Source organism: Trichoplusia ni, chromosome 7 (genome assembly GCF_003590095.1).
Source record: "Trichoplusia ni isolate ovarian cell line Hi5 chromosome 7, tn1, whole genome shotgun sequence".
NCBI classification, from domain to species: Eukaryota; Metazoa; Arthropoda; class Insecta; order Lepidoptera; family Noctuidae; genus Trichoplusia; species Trichoplusia ni.
In genome coordinates, this window is record NC_039484.1 from 4,948,037 (window position 1) to 4,969,841 (window position 21,805).

At 34.2% G+C, this 21,805-nt stretch overlaps 2 protein-coding genes across 4 annotated transcripts; one reads left to right on the forward strand and one right to left on the reverse strand.

Moving 5' to 3' along the window:
- Positions 1-959: 959 nt before the first annotated feature.
- On the reverse strand, positions 960-21,752 carry LOC113495662. Of its 3 annotated transcripts, none has more exons than XM_026874512.1 (13): positions 21,465-21,752; positions 18,242-18,291; positions 16,438-16,596; positions 15,866-15,985; positions 11,075-11,212; positions 10,025-10,087; positions 8,907-9,103; positions 8,269-8,471; positions 7,419-7,647; positions 2,898-3,047; positions 2,506-2,583; positions 1,638-1,761; positions 960-1,269 (listed from the first exon to the last, which is right to left on the reverse strand). In XM_026874512.1, the coding sequence occupies exons 1-13, from the start codon at positions 21,465-21,467 to the stop codon at positions 1,101-1,103; spliced, it is 1,683 nt and encodes a 560-aa protein (XP_026730313.1). In that variant the 5' UTR covers positions 21,468-21,752; the 3' UTR covers positions 960-1,100. The 3 variants fall into 3 exon arrangements, with proteins under 3 accessions (XP_026730313.1, XP_026730312.1, XP_026730314.1); XM_026874511.1 differs by lacking the exon at positions 21,465-21,752 and adding an exon at positions 18,665-18,833; XM_026874513.1 differs by lacking the exons at positions 10,025-10,087; positions 21,465-21,752 and adding an exon at positions 18,665-18,833.
- Positions 19,297-21,263, forward strand: LOC113495663 (DNA polymerase epsilon subunit 2). Its single transcript, XM_026874514.1, has one exon. The coding sequence runs from the start codon at positions 19,453-19,455 to the stop codon at positions 21,034-21,036; it is 1,584 nt and encodes a 527-aa protein (XP_026730315.1). The 5' UTR covers positions 19,297-19,452; the 3' UTR covers positions 21,037-21,263.
- Positions 21,753-21,805: the final 53 nt, after the last annotated feature.

Consider the following 21,805-nt stretch of genomic DNA (forward strand, 5'->3'; position numbering starts at 1 on the left):
AATTTTGATAAGTGTCGATAGAAATTAGATTGTTATAGTGATACACTTGTGTCGAAATGAAAGTACGCATGAACTAAAGAGCCAATAGTAGACTAAATTTAGACAAGAACCTCTTAAAGGGCCTAAAGGGTGTTTAAGTATTATTATTGTGGGTGTTGAAGAGAGATGCCGCTATATACCGTGTATTGCGCTGTCACGCTTCCACAACCATATTAATATTACTTCAAGACGTGGTAGTAGACCCCTTTCCAGACATTGGAAACTCCAAAAATTTGTACGTCAAGGTTATGGGTAGCTAAAAATGGCGTCACTAACTAATAAAAGGGAAAATATCTCAATAGTTACACCATATTTTATAGTTCTGTATACGGCTATGGTTTGCATGTCACGCAAGGAAAACATTCGCTGTTAGAGTCCAAATAATATAGACTAATTTTAATACAATGTAGTAATAAATTAAACTTAGAAATTTAAATAGTTTTTGGAAGTAAACGTGTTAGCTTGTGTGCATTCATAAACTTAATATAGGCGAAATAAATTGAGTATTTAAGAAAATTTTAGGTATTAAGAAAAGGTGTAGGGCTTTGGCACGAGTAACTAATTTACTGCTCACACAATATGCTCTCTTTCTTTCTCATCATGACAATAATAAGAAGAAAAGAGATAAACATATTGTATTACCTAAAACAATGCACTAAAGTAGTGGCACATAAGCTGCTTTGTTCAATTGGCAAGAAATTTGCAAATAAATCTGCAATAAATAAAATTTGATTTTTAACGAGTCCATGAATCTTTGTTCTCAATAATAAAATTAAAATTCTAACGATACATTAATGATTTTTATTATGTTATAGCAACACTAAGGCCCGATTTTTCAATAGTCAGATAACTTTTATCTGAGGAATAAATACGGCCGTTTGACATATTTTCTATCCAAAAGCTGTCAAATCGTCAAACATATTCGTCGAATAAAAGTTATCTGGCGATCGAGAAATCGGCCCTAACTATAAAAAAACAGTTTTTTTTACAAATCTCACAATTATGTACTCGAATATGTTTTAACGATGAATGTACTTAAGTACCTGTGTACTAATAACGGTCTATACACTCCTCTCTCCGCAGTGTTGGTCTAGAGTGTGTAGCCCCGTAGCGCCCGCTACGCGCGTAGCATGCGCTCGTAGGTAGGTGTTGATGTGGGCGTTGTGTAGCTCTGACACTTGCGTGGAACACGCCGCCGCGGGGTCGCCCGAACCGCTTAAGCTGCCGAGCCTGGGGAAAACATCGATGATTTATATAAAATTTGCTATATTAACTGCGATTTAATCGTCATTGGTCATTTAGCTGATATTTATTTATTAATTTTACGTATATAAGTTTCTTCTTATCTCAATAATTCTTATCACAATGTAAACGACCTAAATATCTTTTTTTTACCACTATCATTCAAAAATCTTCAAATAAAAACTAGTGAGACAATCTCGATGAACATCAAAGGGATCAAATTAAACCTATAATAAAAAGGCTAAACAAAATAGGTTCATAAAATAAAAACAAAATACAGACAAATTGACAACCTCCGTTTTGAAATCATTTGAAAAGTATAACACGAGCTTTAAGGGTTATTTTTGTCCACTAACCAGAATTCATTCCCGGGATGAGCATTACCGTCCCAGGGGTATGTCATGACGAGCAGTTTGCCGGCATCATCACCCTCTAGCTTGGCTGAAGGCTCGCGTTTCTTCAGCTGGACTGTTATACCACCTGCAATTTACGACAGTATACTCAATACTTCTATTGCATTCCATATTTATTCTTAGGTGGTAAAACTTATAAACAGATAGTAGTTATAGATAGAAGTAGTCTTTCAAATTTGTATTTACAATAGAACACTTATGATCAGATATTTATTGAGCAGTGGTAATAATATTGGCTTTGACAGGCTTAATAATAGAAAATCATTAATCGAATTATCTTCGGTTTTGTAAAACATTAAGCAAATAATCTCTTTTGGAAGTCGGTTTAAAAGATGCCCGAGAGGAATGCCGCCAAGTCAACATCATCATCCTAGCCTAGGCTCCTAGGTAGGCTTCCAGTCTAACCGGATTCAGCTAAGTACCAGTGTTTAACAAGAAGCGACTGCCTATCTGACCTCCTCAACCCAGTTACCTGAGCAACACGGTACCCCTTAGACTGGTTGTTAAATTTCCTGTTGAAATGTGGTGGTAGACTCTCTTGATCTCAGCAGTGATAACAGATAAGAATTATTTTAATGAATAAATGACATGTACATACATATATATATATACAAATAAACCCTAAACTCACTATAAGTACTTCGTTTTTGGAAAAAAATACACATATTAAAAATAAACTGGCTCAAGACACACCCTCTTAAAAAATACCTAATACAAACTACATAATGTTTATACAGCTATAACTGATATCTAGACGGGCAAAGCCGCGAGCAACAGCTAGTTAGGCCACAGTTCGTTTACAAGTACTAACCCCTCGGATGTCGTTTGCTCTCGAAGAATACTTTGTGCTCGGTGTCCTCGTCTGAGCATGTTGTGTTCTTGAATAATGCTGCAACGATATAACAATAATGTAAAATTTAACAACTCGCTACGAAAAGATTGGAAGGAGGCTTTCTCTGAAGTGGACAGTACGGGCTGGATATATTGATTAACAAATAATTACTTTTTGGGCAATTAGTCTTATTTCTAATACTTAGATAGTTAATAAATAATTTCATGAAAAAATGTCTGTTACCCTTCCACACCTTAATAACTTGACTAAGAGCCATCAAATTTGCTATTTAGTAAGCATCAAAAAGACTTTAATGTTTGTTTTGTTTGTAAATTCCTCTGTATATGTGTATATTTGACTCTTAAACTCACCCAATATGGTCTGGCTGGGCGTGATATACGCGAAGTTGACATCGGTCACGTGATGCAGCATGTCTCTCCGCAGTAAGTAGCGCACACGTTCCACGAACGTGAGCACGTACACGTCTGCTTGGTGGGGCGATACCTTCCAAACTCCGAGACCTGGGAGGGTTATATAATGTTGATTTTTCAGACAGAGACTTGGCAACTAGGAGGCCTGAATCAGTTGTCAATCTCTTTTCCTTGCTACAACCAAGTGTTTATTTTTTATCTCCCTCTTGCAATGGAGTGGAGTGGATTTTTTTTCTCGTTTTTACTATTTATGTTTAATTTCACGGATTAACTGTATAATCCTCGTAGTTTATTTAAAAGTTTTTAACTTTTAATTATGTAACGTCAATCAGATTTAAAACAGCGATTTAAAAATATGACGACAACTTTTTAAGATTATCATATCATAAAACGAGAGTTAATTTACTTCACTCAATTTTAACAACGTTTAATTACAGACGGCTCAAATACACACAATAACGAACAATTTTATACAAAACACAAATCACAATAAGGACTAATTTCCTCACAAGCAAAATCGCAACACCTAAATTAATTTTCTATCAAAAAACCTAAAAGAAAGAAACGAAAGAGATTATTCAAAAGAGGAAACTAGTACTGTTGACCCATTGATCGCCGACAACCCAATGACATCTCCGCGTGGTGATGTGCTTGACGACGTGATAGAAGTTCCAACCGCTAAGAATTTTCCTTTAAAACTCAACAAACAACCGAAAATCTGCATTATAAGCAGCAATAAAACCAATAGGATATTATCATTAGCTGAAGAAAAATTTCCAAATTTTCAACTATGTCATTTTATATACCCTAACGGCGGAATACAACAACTGACTAATAACCTGCATACTAAACTAGTAGATTACTCGTTGGAAGATTTTTGCATCATCATGATTGGCCCAGAGGACTTCCGTAAAACTAATAATTATGTTGAAGCGATTATCAATCTACGTGAAAAGTTACTGCCGATACAACATACGAACATTATTGTCTGTGCTCCTACGTACAAAATAGCCGATAATAACCTAATGTTTAACTGGCGAATAGAAAGTTTCTGTAATCTTTTGTGTTTAGATGTTTATACACACAATTATGCTTATTTATTTGACTCAAATTTAAACTTGAAATACGATTACTCTATGTTTACGAAGTCTAAAGGAATACTTAATAACTATGGCATGCATAACATATTTGAAAATTTAAAGTTATATATTGATGATTTCTTTTACACAAATGTTGCAACTGATGATACCTGTATTAATCCTAAAAACATAGAAAATAGTGATCGTTCTCCAATTGATAAGAATGACAACTTTTTTCGTGTATAAACATTTATATGTACTACATCAGAACATTGCGGGCCTCCTCTCCAAATCTGACGCACTCACTGTCTCTCTTAATGAACTTGCAGAAAAAGGGAAATGCGTAGATATTATATGCATTACTGAGCATTTCATGATGTCGGGTTACGAATCTCAACTTAATCTCTATAACTATCAATTAGCTGCCTGTTACAGTAGAGCAAATATTAAGAGAGGCGGAGCGTGTATACTGGTGAGGATAGGTCTTTCGTTTAAGGAACTACCAGAGATTGCCCAACTTTCTCAAACGGGTATCTTCGAGTGCTGTGGAATTGAGCTCGTTGATTATAAGATAGCTGTCATATGTGTATACCGAACGCCAAAAACTGTCAATCTAAACTATTTCTTTCTTAAGATGGAACAATTATTGTTAAAAATGAACAATCGCAAAAAATATAAACACGTAATATTGGCCGGTGACTTCAACATTAATATATTGCAGCCTAGTCATGTAACTTTAGATTTTAAATGTCTCCTATTACGATTTAATTTAAAATTAGCTTTCGAACAGCCCACTCGAATTAGAAGTCAAACCTGTATCGATAATATAGCGCATAACTTCTCTAAAAAATGTAATATTAATGTTATAGAATTTGCCTTGTCGGATCATACTGCGCAATTAATAGAATGCCCAATTAACCTAAAGGGTATTATACCACATTGGTTCAAAAGAAAGCGCGACTATTCCTATGAAAACATTATAAAATTCAGAGATTGTATAAAAAGCCTTACTTTTGCTGAGATATACGAGACAACAGATGCTAACGTAGCTTATAACTTATTTATAGAGCAATTTAAATTATTCTATAACCTCTGTTTTCCTTTTCGAGTGCTTACGATCAAAGTTGATAAAAAGCCTACCTGGATATCAAACGGTATAAAAATGTGCAGCAATAAAAAAAGACAACTTCTATGGACATATCGCCTCAATCGATCCACAGTTAACTATTTCAAATATAAAAACTACAGCAAATTATTGAAAAAAATAACCAATCTAACTAAACGGGCTCAAAGCTGCTACAAAATTAATATGTCAACAAATAAAAGTAAAACTACGTGGCAAATTATAAATAACAAGAAGTTAAATATTCCGCAAGACAGTGTTGAAAGAATTACAATTAACGATGTAGCAGTCACAGACCCCGTAACTATAGCAAATCAATTTAATAATTATTTTATAAATAAAGTTACCCCAATTAAAAACACCGAAAGAAATACAAATACTGTCCATATACAGCGCAGATTGGACTCTATGTTTTTAATGCCTAGTTTACCTATTGACATCTTTAACATAATAAAAGGGCTCAAATCTACTAACAGTGAAGGATCAGATGAGATAGCCACAAAAGTTATAAAATCTGTTAATAATGTAATTTGTCAGCACCTTAGCCATATCCTAAACTTGTGTATAAGTAATGGTGTTTTCCCAGATAGCTTAAAATCCTCAATAATAAAACCAATACATAAAAAAGACTGCAAGGAATCAATAAATAATTACAGGCCTATTGCATTAATATCAGTCATTTCCAAAATATTTGAAAAGTACTTATATAATGAAATAAATCAATATCTAGAAAAAAACAAATTGCTATGTCGCGAACAAAAAGGTTTCAGAAGAAATATGACAGTGAATAGGGCCATTTATGACTTTCTCGAGAATATTATGTTGAATGTTGATAACACTATACCTGTATGTTCCATATTCTGTGATATGACCCAAGCTTTCGACCACGTACACTTTAAAACTCTATTAGATAAATTAGACTGCTATGGCATAAGAGGTAACATTTTAAAACTGATCGAATCATTCCTGACTAATAGAATACAAAGAACGGCCATTACAAAATTAAATATTAAAACAAAAAAGGAAAAAATATATCTTTCTAATGCACGTGATGTTTTGTTTGGAGTGCCACAGGGCAGTGTCTTGGGACCCCTATTGTTTATTTTGTATATCAATGACCTACCAATGTCAGTTTCACACCCAATGACGCTATTTGCGGATGACAGCACAATTGTAATACCTTGTAAGGATCCCAGTGCGTATGAAAATGATATTAATACATCAATTTCTTCCATTATTTCATGGCTCTTAAATAATAACCTGAAAATAAATCTATCAAAAACAAACATCATACATTTCAGTCAACGTAAAGAAACACCATCAATGATGAATATAAATTATAAAAACACCACTTTACAAGAAGTAGACAGTACAAAGTTCCTTGGACTCCACATTGACAAAAAACTCAACTGGAAAGGTCATATCGAATTTATTTGTAAAAAAGTCAGCAAATCATCTTATGCTCTGTATAAACTTGCAGCAATAGTAAATGTTGATTCTCTTCTTACGGCTTATCATGGTATTGTTGATTCAATCTTAAGATATGGGATCATATTTTGGGGCAATTCAGTCGATAAAGAGATAGCGTTTAAAAACCAAAAACGTTGTATTCGAGCCATGTTTGGACTACAAACCTCAGACAGCTGCAAGCCACTATTCATAAAACATAAAATTTTGACTCTTGCGTGTTTATATATATTAGAAGTAGCTATGTTCGTAAGATCAAACCTTCAGTTGTTTCCTCACAAATCACATATTATTAAACGTAATAGACGTGATAATAATAATGGATTGTGCTTACATAACTCCCGAACTACTCTGATGTGGAGAAGTATATTTTGTATGGCACCTAAAATATATAATAAAGTCCCTAGAGAATACAAAACCTTTCCTGATATTTTATTTAAAAAGAAACTGAAAGAACTGCTATGTAAAAAAGGGTTTTATAATATTAATGAGTTCTTACTGGACAAAAGTATTTAAAAATAATTGTTAAATATAAAAATAAAAATAAATATAAGGTAATATATAAATAAAAAAAATATATTTTTAGTAAGTAGAATAAGTATTTCATATTATATAAAATTAGTCTGTAGTAATTAAGTAATGTTACTAAATACCAAATTTGTACGCCAACGGGGCAGAACATGTTGATGCTTATGTTATTTTTATATTGTCACCACATTAAAAATGTTTAACACATGTTTCATGCAAATAAACACATCTTTATCTTTATCTTTATCTTTATCTAAAACTTACCACATCCAATAACATTGAGATAGGCATCCCTCCCCGCGACCCTGGCCCTGGCCTCGGCCTCCAACAACACGGTCTCAGCGATAATACTGATGCGTTTGTAGTACACTTCGTTATCGAATATGTAGTCGTTCTTGGCTAGCTTCACGTAACGATCAATGTGCTTCAAATCGTCCTCTTTGTTTTGCACGTTGACGTATGATGTTAGTTCCTCGTATGTGTAGCTGTGTACCTGTGGGTTTAAATGAATTTTAGGATAGTTTTTAATGCATTTTAAATTAAAACAAATTTGACTCGGAGGGGTTAATGTTAGGATTTCAATTTTACTACTTACAAACATACGATATGAGTGTGATGATATTTTTAATGGTTTATGAATATTTCGATTATATCTTTATCTGATATCCATAAAAAACACTATCCTACCCATATGTTCGTTTTCAGACACCACTTTTAAATGTATATAATGCCTACGTGACTATTACACTTCTCACAAAGTAAGAGACACCTCATCCCCCCTCATGTCAAAAGCCAGCTATTTAGGGATGTAATGAACCATACACATACGAAAACTCGAAAACGTTAACCTTTTTTGATACAATCGTGCAAAAATGTATACTAATATTGTAAAGGCGAAGGTTGTATGGATGGATGAGTGTTTGTTACCCTTTCACACAAAAACCGCTGAACTGATTTGGTACAATAAGAGATAGTTTTTAACCCTATTTTATTTTCCAGTGGGATCACATTCGAGCAGCTCGCAACAGCTAGTATTAAAATAAACAAGACTAAGGATATAAGACAACGCCAAATCTTTTCGCATTCCTCAAAAACTACAATTAATATAACAAACCTGATAGAACTCCGACCACATCTGCCTCCACATGTGTTTCGCTGACTGGTTGTTCCTGACGTAGGTCGTCTTCAACACGTTGAGACATGTTGTAGGCGTCACCTCCTCCCCGTAACCGTTCTGTGGCACGTTCTGCTCCTCAGTTATTAAAATATCTTCGAAGTCCATTCGGAATAGGCGCTCGAAACGAGGGCCTATTGCTCCTGTTAAATTAAAAAACAAAAATTTGCAATTAAATTAAAATAATAAATTGAGAAAAATTCAAATCTCAGAGAGGACTCGAACTTGCGACTTCTGGCTATTAGCAATGATCGCTTTATCAAGTAAGCTACTGGGGTCACTGCGTCCGTTCAAGTGCGAGTTTCTCTGTTTCTATATAAAGAGGCTGCAAAAAATCCAAACAGTGGGGTTACAAGTAAATTCAATCCATCCAACCAATTTATGACCGTAAAAACCTTGCTTTTTTATTTCTTGTTATAACGGTAACAGAAATACATCATATTTTCATTTCAATTGAGTAGCTATCACGGTTCATGAGTAACAACTAGTGATCAGACGAACAGACAACGAAGCCTCAGTAATAAGTTTAAATTTTAAAACAACCAAATAAAAAGGTACCCTAATATCAAAAAACTTACCAATAATAACGGCATCCTTTTCCGCCTCCTCCTCACTGACCACGCCCTTGTTATTCCTATGCCCATTGTTGATGCACTCCGTATGGCCACTCACGAAGACCATGGCTGATATCTTCATCTCATCGTAGCTGAGGCAGTTCTCCAGCAAGAGTGGAGCTCGCTGGTTCATAGTGCCAACACTCTGCCATCCTTCTACACTGCAATATTATAACTATAGTTAAAACTAAAATATTGTAATGTCTGCTACGGTGATAGATGTAAGGTGGTGAAAATTATATAATATTTATTCTAGGTGTTGCATCTGACTTCATCCGTGTAATAATAAGTAGGTGGGTAGGAGAATAATATTGGCACTATAAATTGTGATGTATGCAATCTTTCTAATCAATTCAATCATTTACGAAATTGAATCCGTCCGAAACGGCTCGACCGATTTTCATGAAATTTTGTGTGCATATTGGGAAGATTCGAGTATCGGACAATATCAGTTTTTTTATAATCTTGCAACCTGCTAGGGAATGAAAAAAAAAATAGTATGGCACTTGTATGGCAAAGCATCGTTTGCTGGGGCAGCTAGTATAATAGAAGATACATACATATAAACAGGTAATGTTTGTAATTAAGTTTGTGGCCTTATAGAGCGTAATCTCATGAGATTCCAGGATCTATGGATTTTGGTCATTTTTTACACACAACAAATCATCAATCATCAAAACACACCGATCGACGAAGTTGACAAGGGTCAGCTATAAATAGTAAAATATATTTTATCAGTTTATATAGCCTTTTCTCCAGTTATGATATTCATCTAAATCTGTTGAATCCGGTCAGACTGAAAGCCAAAACTACATCCAAGATTCAACTTAGTATCGAATGCTAACGGGGCGAATAATTATTAAGAGGTTTCGTCTTAGAAACGTCCTCTACCTAGCAGCATTTTATCACAAATATAAAAATCAAGCGAATAACATTTTAGACAACAACTTACACAAAGTGGCTATTAATGGGATAAATAACATGCAAGGGTGCAAACATATCCTTAATCACCATACACAATTTTCAAAGGCAAGCTTTCATAAAATTCTGTTAGCACGAAACCTCCACCCAATATGATTTACCTCCTAAAATGCTGAGCCCGCATCACCTTGCGCTCCTGAGGCGATAGTCCATCTAACATAGATCTGTACAAATAACACAACATGCAAATATGCACACACAAAGCATTCAAAACACGTATAAATATTATTCATCCGAAGTTACATAAGTTATTTATAAGTAACTACATAATAATAAGTTAAGTAGTAAGAATATGTTTCTTTTTTAAGATTAGGAAATATTCAAAACAATCTCAATCTTTTAAATCGCATGCTTAATATAAAAAAAAAGTTTATAATAAACATTTGTCAAAGACGGAAGAAATTGAATATGGTATCATGTATAAATGATTAGGTTATGAACAATACACAAACTAACAATAATATCTGACAACTTTCACACAACGCCATCTAGAAATATTATCTAAAATGTAAGCAAAGCTTATGTTATAAGAACGAGACAACCAATAAACATACTTATATATTTCTAAATACATACATATTTTACATATATAAATTACACCCAGAGAAAATGATCGCGCTTATCAAAAATATTTGTCCTCGGTGGGAATCGAACCCACGATGTCCAGTGTAGTGACCACAAATGAAAGCTGTATTAGTACATAATGTCACAACATATTCACATGACGTGTTACCCAAATATGGCGCCGAGCTCAAAGATCAGTTTATTTGATTATAACCCAATAGACTATTTGACTAAGGGTCGATTTTTTAATAATCAGATAACTTCTATCTGAGGACTAAAAATGGCCTTTTGACGTATTTTCAAGAAGTTAACTGACGATTGAAAAATCGGCTCTAAATCTTATAATATTTAATCACTTTTTGTTTGACGGACTAAATCCGTTTAGTTCGTGCAAAAGAAATATTTTAATATTTAATAATAATTTAATATTTTACATTCTATCACATAATTAAAAATAGGGCAGATGAAAAGCACTTAAGATTATGAAATGTATGGGCGTACTGGTAAGTGAAGTCATACGATATTCTACATAAGTAACTGCATCCCCTTATTTTTTGCTTGATAAGGCTATATCTTTCGATCCTTACCCTTCTTCGCCAGATATCAGCATGTATGTGTCAGCTGGGCCCATGAATGTGATAGCTCGCTTCTTCAGGATACGGTCGATCAGATCGGGCACACTCATGTCTTTGTAGAACTCTTTCTCTATAGCGCTGCCGAATTCTCTGGAAGTATATATTTTTTTTTACATTACAAATGAATTTATTATACGCTAGAATACCTAGTCTTGAAGTATAGACAGATTGTAAGTATATTGATATAGTTGTGGAAGTGAGATGATACTCTGCCGTGTAATGCGATGTCTCACTTTCTCGACTGCAATAGTCTTGGAAATGATATTGCTTGTAGTCTTGTAAAACTTAGAGGAACATCCAAATTGCTTTGTCTGAGTTTAATGCAGGTTCCACAGGTATTTTATTATTTGGGGATGGTCTGGCTGTCAGTAGAGCAGATATTATTGATTGTATTGATCTAATGTTACAACTTTGTGAAAAAAAGAAATGTAAATTCATTTTCTGTGCTCTGCCCTACTCTAATTCATTAACTTATGAGCAGAATATGCATATATACAATTTAAACTTATTAATCTATAATATTACTTGTTATAACAAAAATTCAATTATGTACTTTGATATAAATAAATTTTCTAGGTCATTTAAACTGACACAATACAGTATGTATTTGTCAAGTGCATGTAAGCGACGAATTGCTAAATTATTAGCATATAATATACCAGATTCAGGTACTAATGTACCCAAGGGTTTTGATAATGTTAGTAATTGTACTAACAATTTATATACATCTAGCTGTTTAAACAGCAAGGCGGGACAACGGGGAGGCTGCATGGATTGAATGTTGTTCATCAAAATATGCAAGGCCTCTCCGGCAAAGAATTAGAATTAAGTTTATTTATTGAAAATCACGATGTTCAGGTGTTATGTTTAACTGAACACTGGTTAAGAGACTTTGAGGTGGCGGTATTTAATAGCGTCCATTATTCCATACAGAGTGCGTTTGTAAGAAAGAGTGCTATTCGCGGAGGGTCACTTATTATTGTTTCAAACGAAATTAAATGTAAAGAACGTCCTGATATTGCTAACCTTTCTATCGAGCGCACTATTGAACTGTCCTGTGTGGAACTAGAGCAATACATTATAATTTGTGTGTACAGACCCCCTTCAAGCGATTTTAATTTATTTGAATCTGTTATGGAAGATTCATTAGCGAAAGTTAAATGTAATAATAAGCAAGTTATAGTTTGTGGGGATTTCAATGTAAATATTTTAGAATTAGCTCCAATTTCTATCCGACTGCTGAATTTGTTCAAGTCGTTTAATTTAAATAACCTTTTTTGCGAACCAACTAGGTTTACGGCCTCTTCTGCAACTTGCATAGATAATATATTTAGTAGTTGTGAAGCAAATAAAACATTACTTTTAACTAATATTACTTCTGACCATTGTGGCCAACTTGCTAGTTTTTCTCAATTACTATCTAATAAAACCATTAAGGTAGTCAGTAGGCCTTACACAGCGCATCGTTGCTCTCGTTTTAAAATCAACATCAAGTCAAAATTACGGCCATCGCTTTTGGACTCGACTAACCCTAATGAGGCTTATGAATCGGTTTTTAATGTAGTTAAAAGCGAGTTCGAAACAACTTTTAAGTGTAAAACTAGACAAGTCAAGAGCAGTTCTGCTGCCTCGTTTAACCAATGGGCCACTACTGGCATATACAAAAGTCGAAGCAGGTTATATGAGTTATATGGCATGAAAAAATATAAATTTGACACAGATTTCATACATTATGTTAGAAATTATTCAAAAATTTTTAAGAAGGTTTGTAACTCGGCCAAGTCTAAGTATATCAGCGAAAAAATAAAAAACTCTTTAAATAAAGTAAAAGCCACGTGGAATATTATTAATCAAGAAACTGGTAAGGCTACGAAACGCGACAACAACTTCGATATTTTATACAACAATGAATTAGTCACTGAAGCTAATAAAATTGCCTCTATTTTTAATAACTTTTTCGCAGATATACCATTAACTACAACGAGTTCCTTAAAATCATCATCACTTGATGCAGAAAACTTATTACGTAATTGCGTGCCCAGTTGTGATTCTACTTTCAGTTTCGAATATGTGACTCCATTAGATATAAACAATGCTTTCAAATCACTCAGTCAAAAAAAAACAGAAGATCTTTGGGGCTTTTCTGTAAAACTCCTAAGTAATATAATAAACATTGTAGCACCCTCTTTAGCTGTCATCTTTAATAAATGCGTAGACGTAGGTGTCTTTCCGGACTTGATGAAGCACAGTAAAGTCATACCGTTATTTAAGGCAGGTAGTAGAAGTGACGTTGGTAATTTTAGACCGATATCAATTTTACCTGCGTTTAGCAAGATTTTTGAAAAATTGATTTTAAAACAACTTCTGCATTATTTCAATCACAAGACCCTCTTACATAGCGAGCAATACGGTTTTACAAAGGGACGTTCAACTACCGACGCGGGTGTAGCTTTACTGAAACACATCTACGACGCTTGGGAAAGCTCTCAGAATGCTATTGGCGTTTTCTGTGACCTCTCAAAGGCGTTCGATTGCGTCCGGCATGACACACTGTTATGCAAACTCAAACATTACGGTGTCAAAAATAAATCACTGGATTTAATTAATTCCTATTTGAGTGATAGGGTCCAATGTGTAGATGTCAATGGTAGCAAGTCCACCGGACTACCTGTGAAACTAGGGGTACCCCAGGGTTCAATACTCGGCCCATTTTTGTTTCTAGTTTATATTAATGACTTACCATTCTTTTTAAAAGGCATGTGTGACGTTGTGCTGTTTGCAGACGACACTTCTTTAATATTTAAAGTTAACAGAAATAGAAATGATTTTAATGAAATAAATAATACACTCACTCGCGTCACACATTGGTTTTCAATTAACAATTTAGTATTAAATGCCAAGAAAACCAAATGTATTAAATTCGCGACGCCTAATGTTAAGAATCTTGGGCCGAATATTGTTATAAATAATGAAGTGCTAGAGACTGTAGAATCAACGGTTTTTCTCGGTGTTACGGTTGATGCAAAACTAAAGTGGTCGGCGCATATTGCATACCTAGCGAATAAACTCAGCTCTGCCGCTTACGCAGTTAGAAAAGTTAGGCAGATTACTGACGTGGTCACAGCTCGTCTTGTTTATTTCAGCTACTTCCACAGCGTTATGTCCTATAGCATACTTCTGTGGGGTAAGGCGGCTGATATCGAAGCGATATTCGTCTTACAAAAGCGAGCTGTCAGATCCATTTATCAGCTAGGCTCTAGAGTTTCTCTTAGGGAGCGGTTTAAAGAGATAGGCATTTTAACTGTAGCATCCCAATTTATTTTAGATAATATACTATGGATACGACAAAATCTTCACTTATACCATAAAAAGAGTGATATACATAGTATAAATACACGGAACAAACATAAGCTAATTGGTACATCGCACCGTTTACATAGGGTACACAACTCATTTGTAGGGCTTAGTGTTCGCCTCTACAATAAACTACCTCCTAGTTTATTGGAATTGCCATTCAACTCGTTTAAATCAACGGTTAAAGATAAACTATGCAAGAAGGCTTACTATACAATAAATGATTACTTGAATGATAAAAATAGTTGGTCGCCGTGATTAACACAGGACGGTTTTAGTGTGGATTAATGTATGACGTGTTATTACGATTATTATGTTATTTGATAGGCATACTTTATGTATGTAACATTGTGTTACCTATTTTGTTTTATTTTTAGTATGATTATACGCATAAACGTATATGTTCTTTATTAGAAATTTTGACATGTATAATTTTATTAATTATAAGATTGAATGACGTAGCAATTTATGCCGCCTCCGTGTTCGGGGCTGTGCCAGGTAAATCAACGTTTGGGGTATTTCTTTCTTTGAGTTTTATTTTATTAGCCGGCAGCAGATACGTCATGCTCCCTTAGTCGTCACTGCCTGCGGTGGCGTCTTGGGTCGGGTCACCTCCTTCCCTCAAATATGGCGAGGGAGGTGATGGCTGACCCTTGCGTCATACTCGTGAACGGGTGCTGCTTGCGGTGGCTGGTCGGTCTGCTGACCTTGGCCGAGTAGTTGACAGTTTAAGTTCATAGTGGCTTAGGTACCATGACCTCAAATTTTTGTTTATTTGGCACGGCACCTACACACTTATTTTGATATATTTTTTAATAATTATATTGTAAATGGAAAGACAGCGTGCTGCTGGGGAGTTTGTTGCGCCGTTTCTTCTCTCACAGCAAAAGCACTTAGGAAGCGGTGACGGGTGGGCAAAACTGGGTGCTGTCAATGTAATTTGACCTTCAAAAAGTGCTACTTAGTAGCCTAATTTGAATAAATGACTTTTGATTTTGATTTTGATTTTGAAATAATATAATTTCGCAAAACGCCATCGAGTCTCAAACTAACGAAAGATTGTATTATGAGAACTAGACAACTGATAAAAAATCATATATTTCTTAATAAATACTGTAGATAAATTACACTCAGACCTAGAACAAATGATCATGCTCATTACCCAAATTTGACCTGAGTCCTTCTGACTAACCGTGAAGACTTTCAAAGATGTGTAAATAACAGCCAGGACCCACAATTTAACGTGCCTTCCGAAACACGGATGATCCCGTTACGCCATATTATTATTATAGTATTTTTTTCTTGTTTGTGATAACGATTATTGAGCTAAAGTTAAAGAAAAAAAACAAAATCGTTTATACATGATACATAATTGTTCAATTAACTCACCTTTTGTAAATAAGGAAGTGAGTCATTAGCAGTAATACTCGCTCATGTATTAAAGGGTATGTTGATACTATATTTTTCTTTAGCTTTTCTATGGGGCGACGCACTTTTAATTTTTCTAACCTGCAACAAAGTATTATCATCATATTAAATTAGAGCGGTATTGGACTTACATTTTAAATAACGCGTCAACTGTTATTATTATATTGATGGTTACACGCGCGCTTCGTAATGCACTTTATAAAAAATTATTATCTCTAGTGTGAAGCTTCTTAAATATAAGAAGCACAATTTTAATGAAAACTTTAACCCGGTTTTTAAGTACCAATTGTTTTCAAGTTTTCTTTAAGAGTTTGTGGGAAAAACATTTTAATTCTACTTAGAACATAGTTAATTCAATTCATCTTTGCATAGAGCACCATGTGTGGGTAACCCTTATCAATTTGTTCCAATGTTTTCATTTGTGTCAATATTACACCGAATAAAGCATCAACAATAGACAATCGCACGCACACATAGCGCCGCGCGCACAGATAAGTTGAACAACCTGTAATTTTGATAAAAATAATAATAACCGGACAGTTTCAATAGGGAACGGTATAGGGAATGCTTTGCTCCTCGCAATAAGCTCGTCAACATTATCGGAGAGTTCCACTTTAGGCAGGTTTCCACACTGGCGCAGCAGCTCATTGGTCTCTTTACTCATGCTGGGGAAACACCAGTCTGGTTTGCACCTGGAGAAATGAAAATAAGTTTGGTTAGACTTTTTATTCTTTAAAAAAAACGTGTCCCGCATTAGGGAAATAAAATCGTGTATCGCGAGGGGTTTCACAAACATTCAATGTACATGAAGAGAGACACCCAGGCTAAGAACACGCGTTCGCGGATCACACAAGTGTTTGTCCTAGTGTCCTACGCAGGATCGAACCCGCGTCACGTCACATTCAGTGCATTTTTGACGTGGTCACCTAAACCACTCGACTATCCGAGCAGTTGAACGTTCTGCATATATTTATTTTGTTTTTCATGGACTTTCGTCTGTCATTAGATGATTCAATCAGGCGCGAAAGTAGCCGGTAAAGGTTGTCGGCAAAACCACCCGAAATTGGTCGATTGCTGAATTTGGGCCAATACAGGTTGGATTTCAAAGTAATTATAATATAATAATATAATATTGGACAACATTCACACAACGCCATCTAGTCTCAAATTAAGCAGAGCTTGTGTTATGAGTACTAGACAACTGATAAATATACTTATATAGTTCTAAATACATACATAATATAGATAAATTACGCCCAGACACAGAACAAATGATCGTGCTCATCACACAAACATTTGTCCTGGGTGGGAATCGAACCCACGACCTCCGGTATAGCAGTCAGGGTCACTAACCACTAAACCAACAGGCCCGTCAAATACAAGAATTCATGAATACAAGAATTTGATTACTCTTATTCCCTTTTTTGTGAGCAACAGAACTTTGGTATTTAGCCTTTTATCTGATCTTCTCAATACAACAGCAGACCCTCACAAATATAATCTGAGTATACACACACATACACAAAACACAAAATGCTTGAAGTTATAAGTTCACAAAGGCATAAGGCTTTTTCATAATTGTGTATATCTAGAGTCTGCCCGTGACCATGATACCTGCAAAGGTTTCGAAACGTCGGGAACTAAAATCTAAAATTAAACCGCGATAAAATCCGTAAAAGTAGTTTCATTTCAATTGTGTATATCTAAGCAATATTGATGTTGGCTTCTTGTCTTGCCAGATTATCCTTGGCGAGTGTGTGAATACTTCTTTTGTCAGCCAAATCATAAATGAAATCCGATTTATTTATTTACTTTAAAAAAAAAACAGATATTAATAATACAAAATAAACTTATTTTGATAATCTTACATACCACAGTGAAAAAAGAGTAAAAAGAAACACAAGTTAATTAATAAAAAAGATAATTAACTCATATAAACTTTAGCAAGTCACAGTACTTATCAAAACAATAAAATAAACTTTGTTTATAAACAAATAATATCCAACGAGGTTATCTTAACTAATTATAATGAGTGGGAAAAAAGGTATTTTACAATTAATTATAAACAATGTTATGATTCTATTGTTTTTATTACAGTTATGTGAAAAAACTTAATATGTGTGAAATGTACTCGGATTTAAACTACTCATAGAAAGTTTATACACTCAATTAGTTATTTAAATAACAGGAAATATATTATTTAATCAGAGTCTATTCTTGGTCTGTCAAACATATAAAAACAAAAAAGCTTTGTAACTTTTTTTTTAACAAATAGGCACACACATTGTTTACCTTTTTTATATTACGTTTTTATAATTAGAAAAGTGCAACACTTACCAGGCCAAACTTTGAAATTGTTTTACTAAATCCATTTTGAATGTATTCACCTGAAACGACATTTCATTTTATTTAAAAATCTGGTAAAACATATGTAATACCTCAAACAATTATATTTTTTTGCATTTCACGAATTTTTAAATACGTGTCTGGCGGGAAAGTTGCGTCGCAGTTGCAACTTCAATTAATCAGACATTAGCACCACTTAACAATTTTTAACATACCGATAAATATTTAAATAAAATTTTCAGTAAATTAATTAACTTTCTGGTCTCCACTACTAAACCTGCGAGAGATTATCATGAAGTTACGAAATAAAATTGTTAACGGTACTTTATATAAGATACAGTGCGTAATTTTAACGATTTCTAAAAACCGAATAGCTTACACAACTGTTGCAAGATTAGCGAAAATATTACTCACGGAAGACTGACGCAGTAGTGTCACAGTTACAGTTTGAAACAGGTTTCTATACAGCATATAAACACTTGAGGAAAATATTGCAGGTGTCTGGATTTTACAAAATTACGGTGAATCATTGGAATACCGATACCGACACAGACATTCCACGACCATTTGTTTTGACACATTAAGAACACGTTTAGTTATTGGAGAAAACTTTTACTGGTTAGATATTTTTTTCTCGAGTATAAGGCCAAACCGAGCAACGACAGGATTTTTTTACTTGTTTCTATTAAAAACCTTAAGTACATAAAAAGATACACTTACCTTAATGATAACAATCAGATTTAACTCTGACATTGTATTCGTTTTAAAAACCTTTACTGTTAATAAAAGTGAACTAAACGCATGTTGTTTTTGAGTGTTTACGAAGTGAGATTCTAAAGAGTATGATATCGATTTAACATTTAGCTTAACGAGTTTCAAATTTTACCACAAAACGCTACAGACAAGTTGTTAGTAAATTTTATGCAATAATATTAGGTAACAATGCCATTAACAGCATTAATTCAATAATTTTACATTGTTCACAATGTTAGTTAGCAATAATTAAAACATTCTTTTAAATAGTCCAGATACACCAGATGACATCTGTTTTTGTTTTGGCATTTTATTTGGCGCGAATAGCGGTGTGATCGTAGACTGTGTCTTATTATGAAACATTATAATAATTAAAGCAACAAAACCGTTTATTATGAGTCAATAATCAATTCTGCTTTAAACTAAATAATAAGGGTAAATTTGGAACTATGGGCGACCTCCAAAAAATGCGTAGTGAAGTGACTTCAGCCTTTAAAATTAGTGGATTCATACTACGTAAAGATGCTGGCACATTTCTTGCTGAACAGTTATTATTATTGCCACGAGAGGAACGAACGAAAGTGATGGAAAAGCTGACATTACATCTTCTACACCAGTGTATATCGCAACCTATTTTAGAGAAAGAACATTTAGAAGTTGCTTACAAGGAATGTTCGACGTCCGGTTTGGAAGAAAATGAGACCGTTCTAAACGTGATCGATGCTTACAGCGTACCAAGACTCTGTTATGACCACGAACTGAAGAAATTTATCAAAGAAACGAGCAACGAAAAATGTCTATTCCCGGACCCGAAATGGAAATCACGTTTCATCATAGAAAGGTACACAATTATATGGCAAAGAACACTTCGGAACAAACTCTTCACTACAGACATCATACAAAGTGCAGACACAGAGAAATGTTTTCAATTACGTAAAATAGAATTTTTATTGAGTTCATCAAGTAGAATTGATGATGTTGTAGTTTTAGGGTTGTTAATGCAAGTTGTTGAACGAAAATATCATTTAGAAGACCCTACTGGTACCGTAGCACTGGATATGACAAATGTGCGGTATCATTCTGGTCTGTTTACAGAGGGCAGTTACGTATTAGCTGAAGGATATTATGATGATAAGACATTATATGTCACTGGTTTAGTCCAACCTCCAGTAGAGACCCGAGAAACATCTTCACCATACTTCGGTAATATAAATACATTTGGAGGCAAATCAAGAACATCGCTAAAGAATTCTAAAGGTCTTTTAAAGATAGAAAATGAGAACAGAGATGGAGTATTTGTTTTTTTGTCTGATGTTTGGTTAGACAGTCCAAAAGTGATGGATAATTTAAAGAAACTATTTGCAGGATTTGATGACTACCCACCAATAGCAATAGTATTTATTGGTGAATTTCTATCATGTCCATATTCTTTCAAATTCCATATGCATCTAAAAAATGGCTTGAACAGCTTAGCGGATATGATTTGCCAGTTCAAAAAATTACGTGAAAAATGCAAGTTTATATTTGTGCCTGGCAAGACAGATCCAGCCGCTGCGAATGTGCTCCCAAGACCATCTTTACCAAATTATCTGACAGACACAATACAGAATAAGTTGGGTGAAAATGCAATATTCACAACAAATCCTTGCCGAGTACAGTATTGTACACAAGAAATAGTTGTGTTAAGACAAGACTTAGTTATGAAACTTTGTAGAAATACCCTACATTTTCCTGACAGTGGGGATATACCAGATCACTTAGCAAAGACACTCTTAAGCCAGTGTACCTTGACACCTCTCTCAATTGGAGTCCAACCAGTGTACTGGAGACACGCAAGTTCCTTAAACTTGTATCCATTGCCAGATCTAGTTGTAATAGCTGATCATTTCCAACCATTTACAAGAAGTCATAAAGACTGTCAAGTTATCAACCCTGGATCTTTCCCTCGGACCGAGTTCACATTTAAAGTGTATGTTCCTGCTACAAGGACTGTTGAAGAATCCCAGATACCAAATGATGATGATGATGCATAAGGTCATGAAAATATATCATTTCATTTTTTTATGAGACTGTTTATGTCTACATTGTGCCAAATGCAATACTTAAAGTGAATTAAGGCCATCCACTTGCAACTTGTTCAAAAATTAAATTGCTTTGAAAAATGTGTATGTCTAATTTTGAGTTCAAAATTCTTGTCAAATATTTTTATAAATGGTTTACAAACTGAAATGCTTATTTAATAAAATTATAAATAATTATATTGCAATTGCATTTAACTCTATTTTTTATTACCTTAAACGGTTTGTCGATATTGTGCTCGTTATTATTTTGGAATCGACTCTTAGAACTAACACACCCAATAAATCCTAAAAATGTGTAGTCAACATATCAAATAACCTACCCTGGATAAAGCATGAACTCTTTTTAAAGTCAAACTACATAAAACTTTAAATAATCATACCATGCTGACGCCAAAATGTTGAGCAATTTTTTTGATCTTAAATTCATTTCATCTTTATTGCACATACACACATCAAAATGATTCATGAATGTTACTGCCAAATTGACAATACGAATTGATTAGGCATTGTCCACACTCAGCTAGCTCAGTTGCTTGTAGACTGCCATCTGGACAAGACTGAAGGTTTTTAAATATTTGGAAGTTTAGACTAAAGAGTACATACTATCTATAAGTGATGATCATAGACGCTCGAATTTGTGTCACGCCGACACCAATATATTATACTTGTTGATTATTAGTCTGCACTGAGCGGTTAGTTTCTACGTCAAATCAGCCATAAG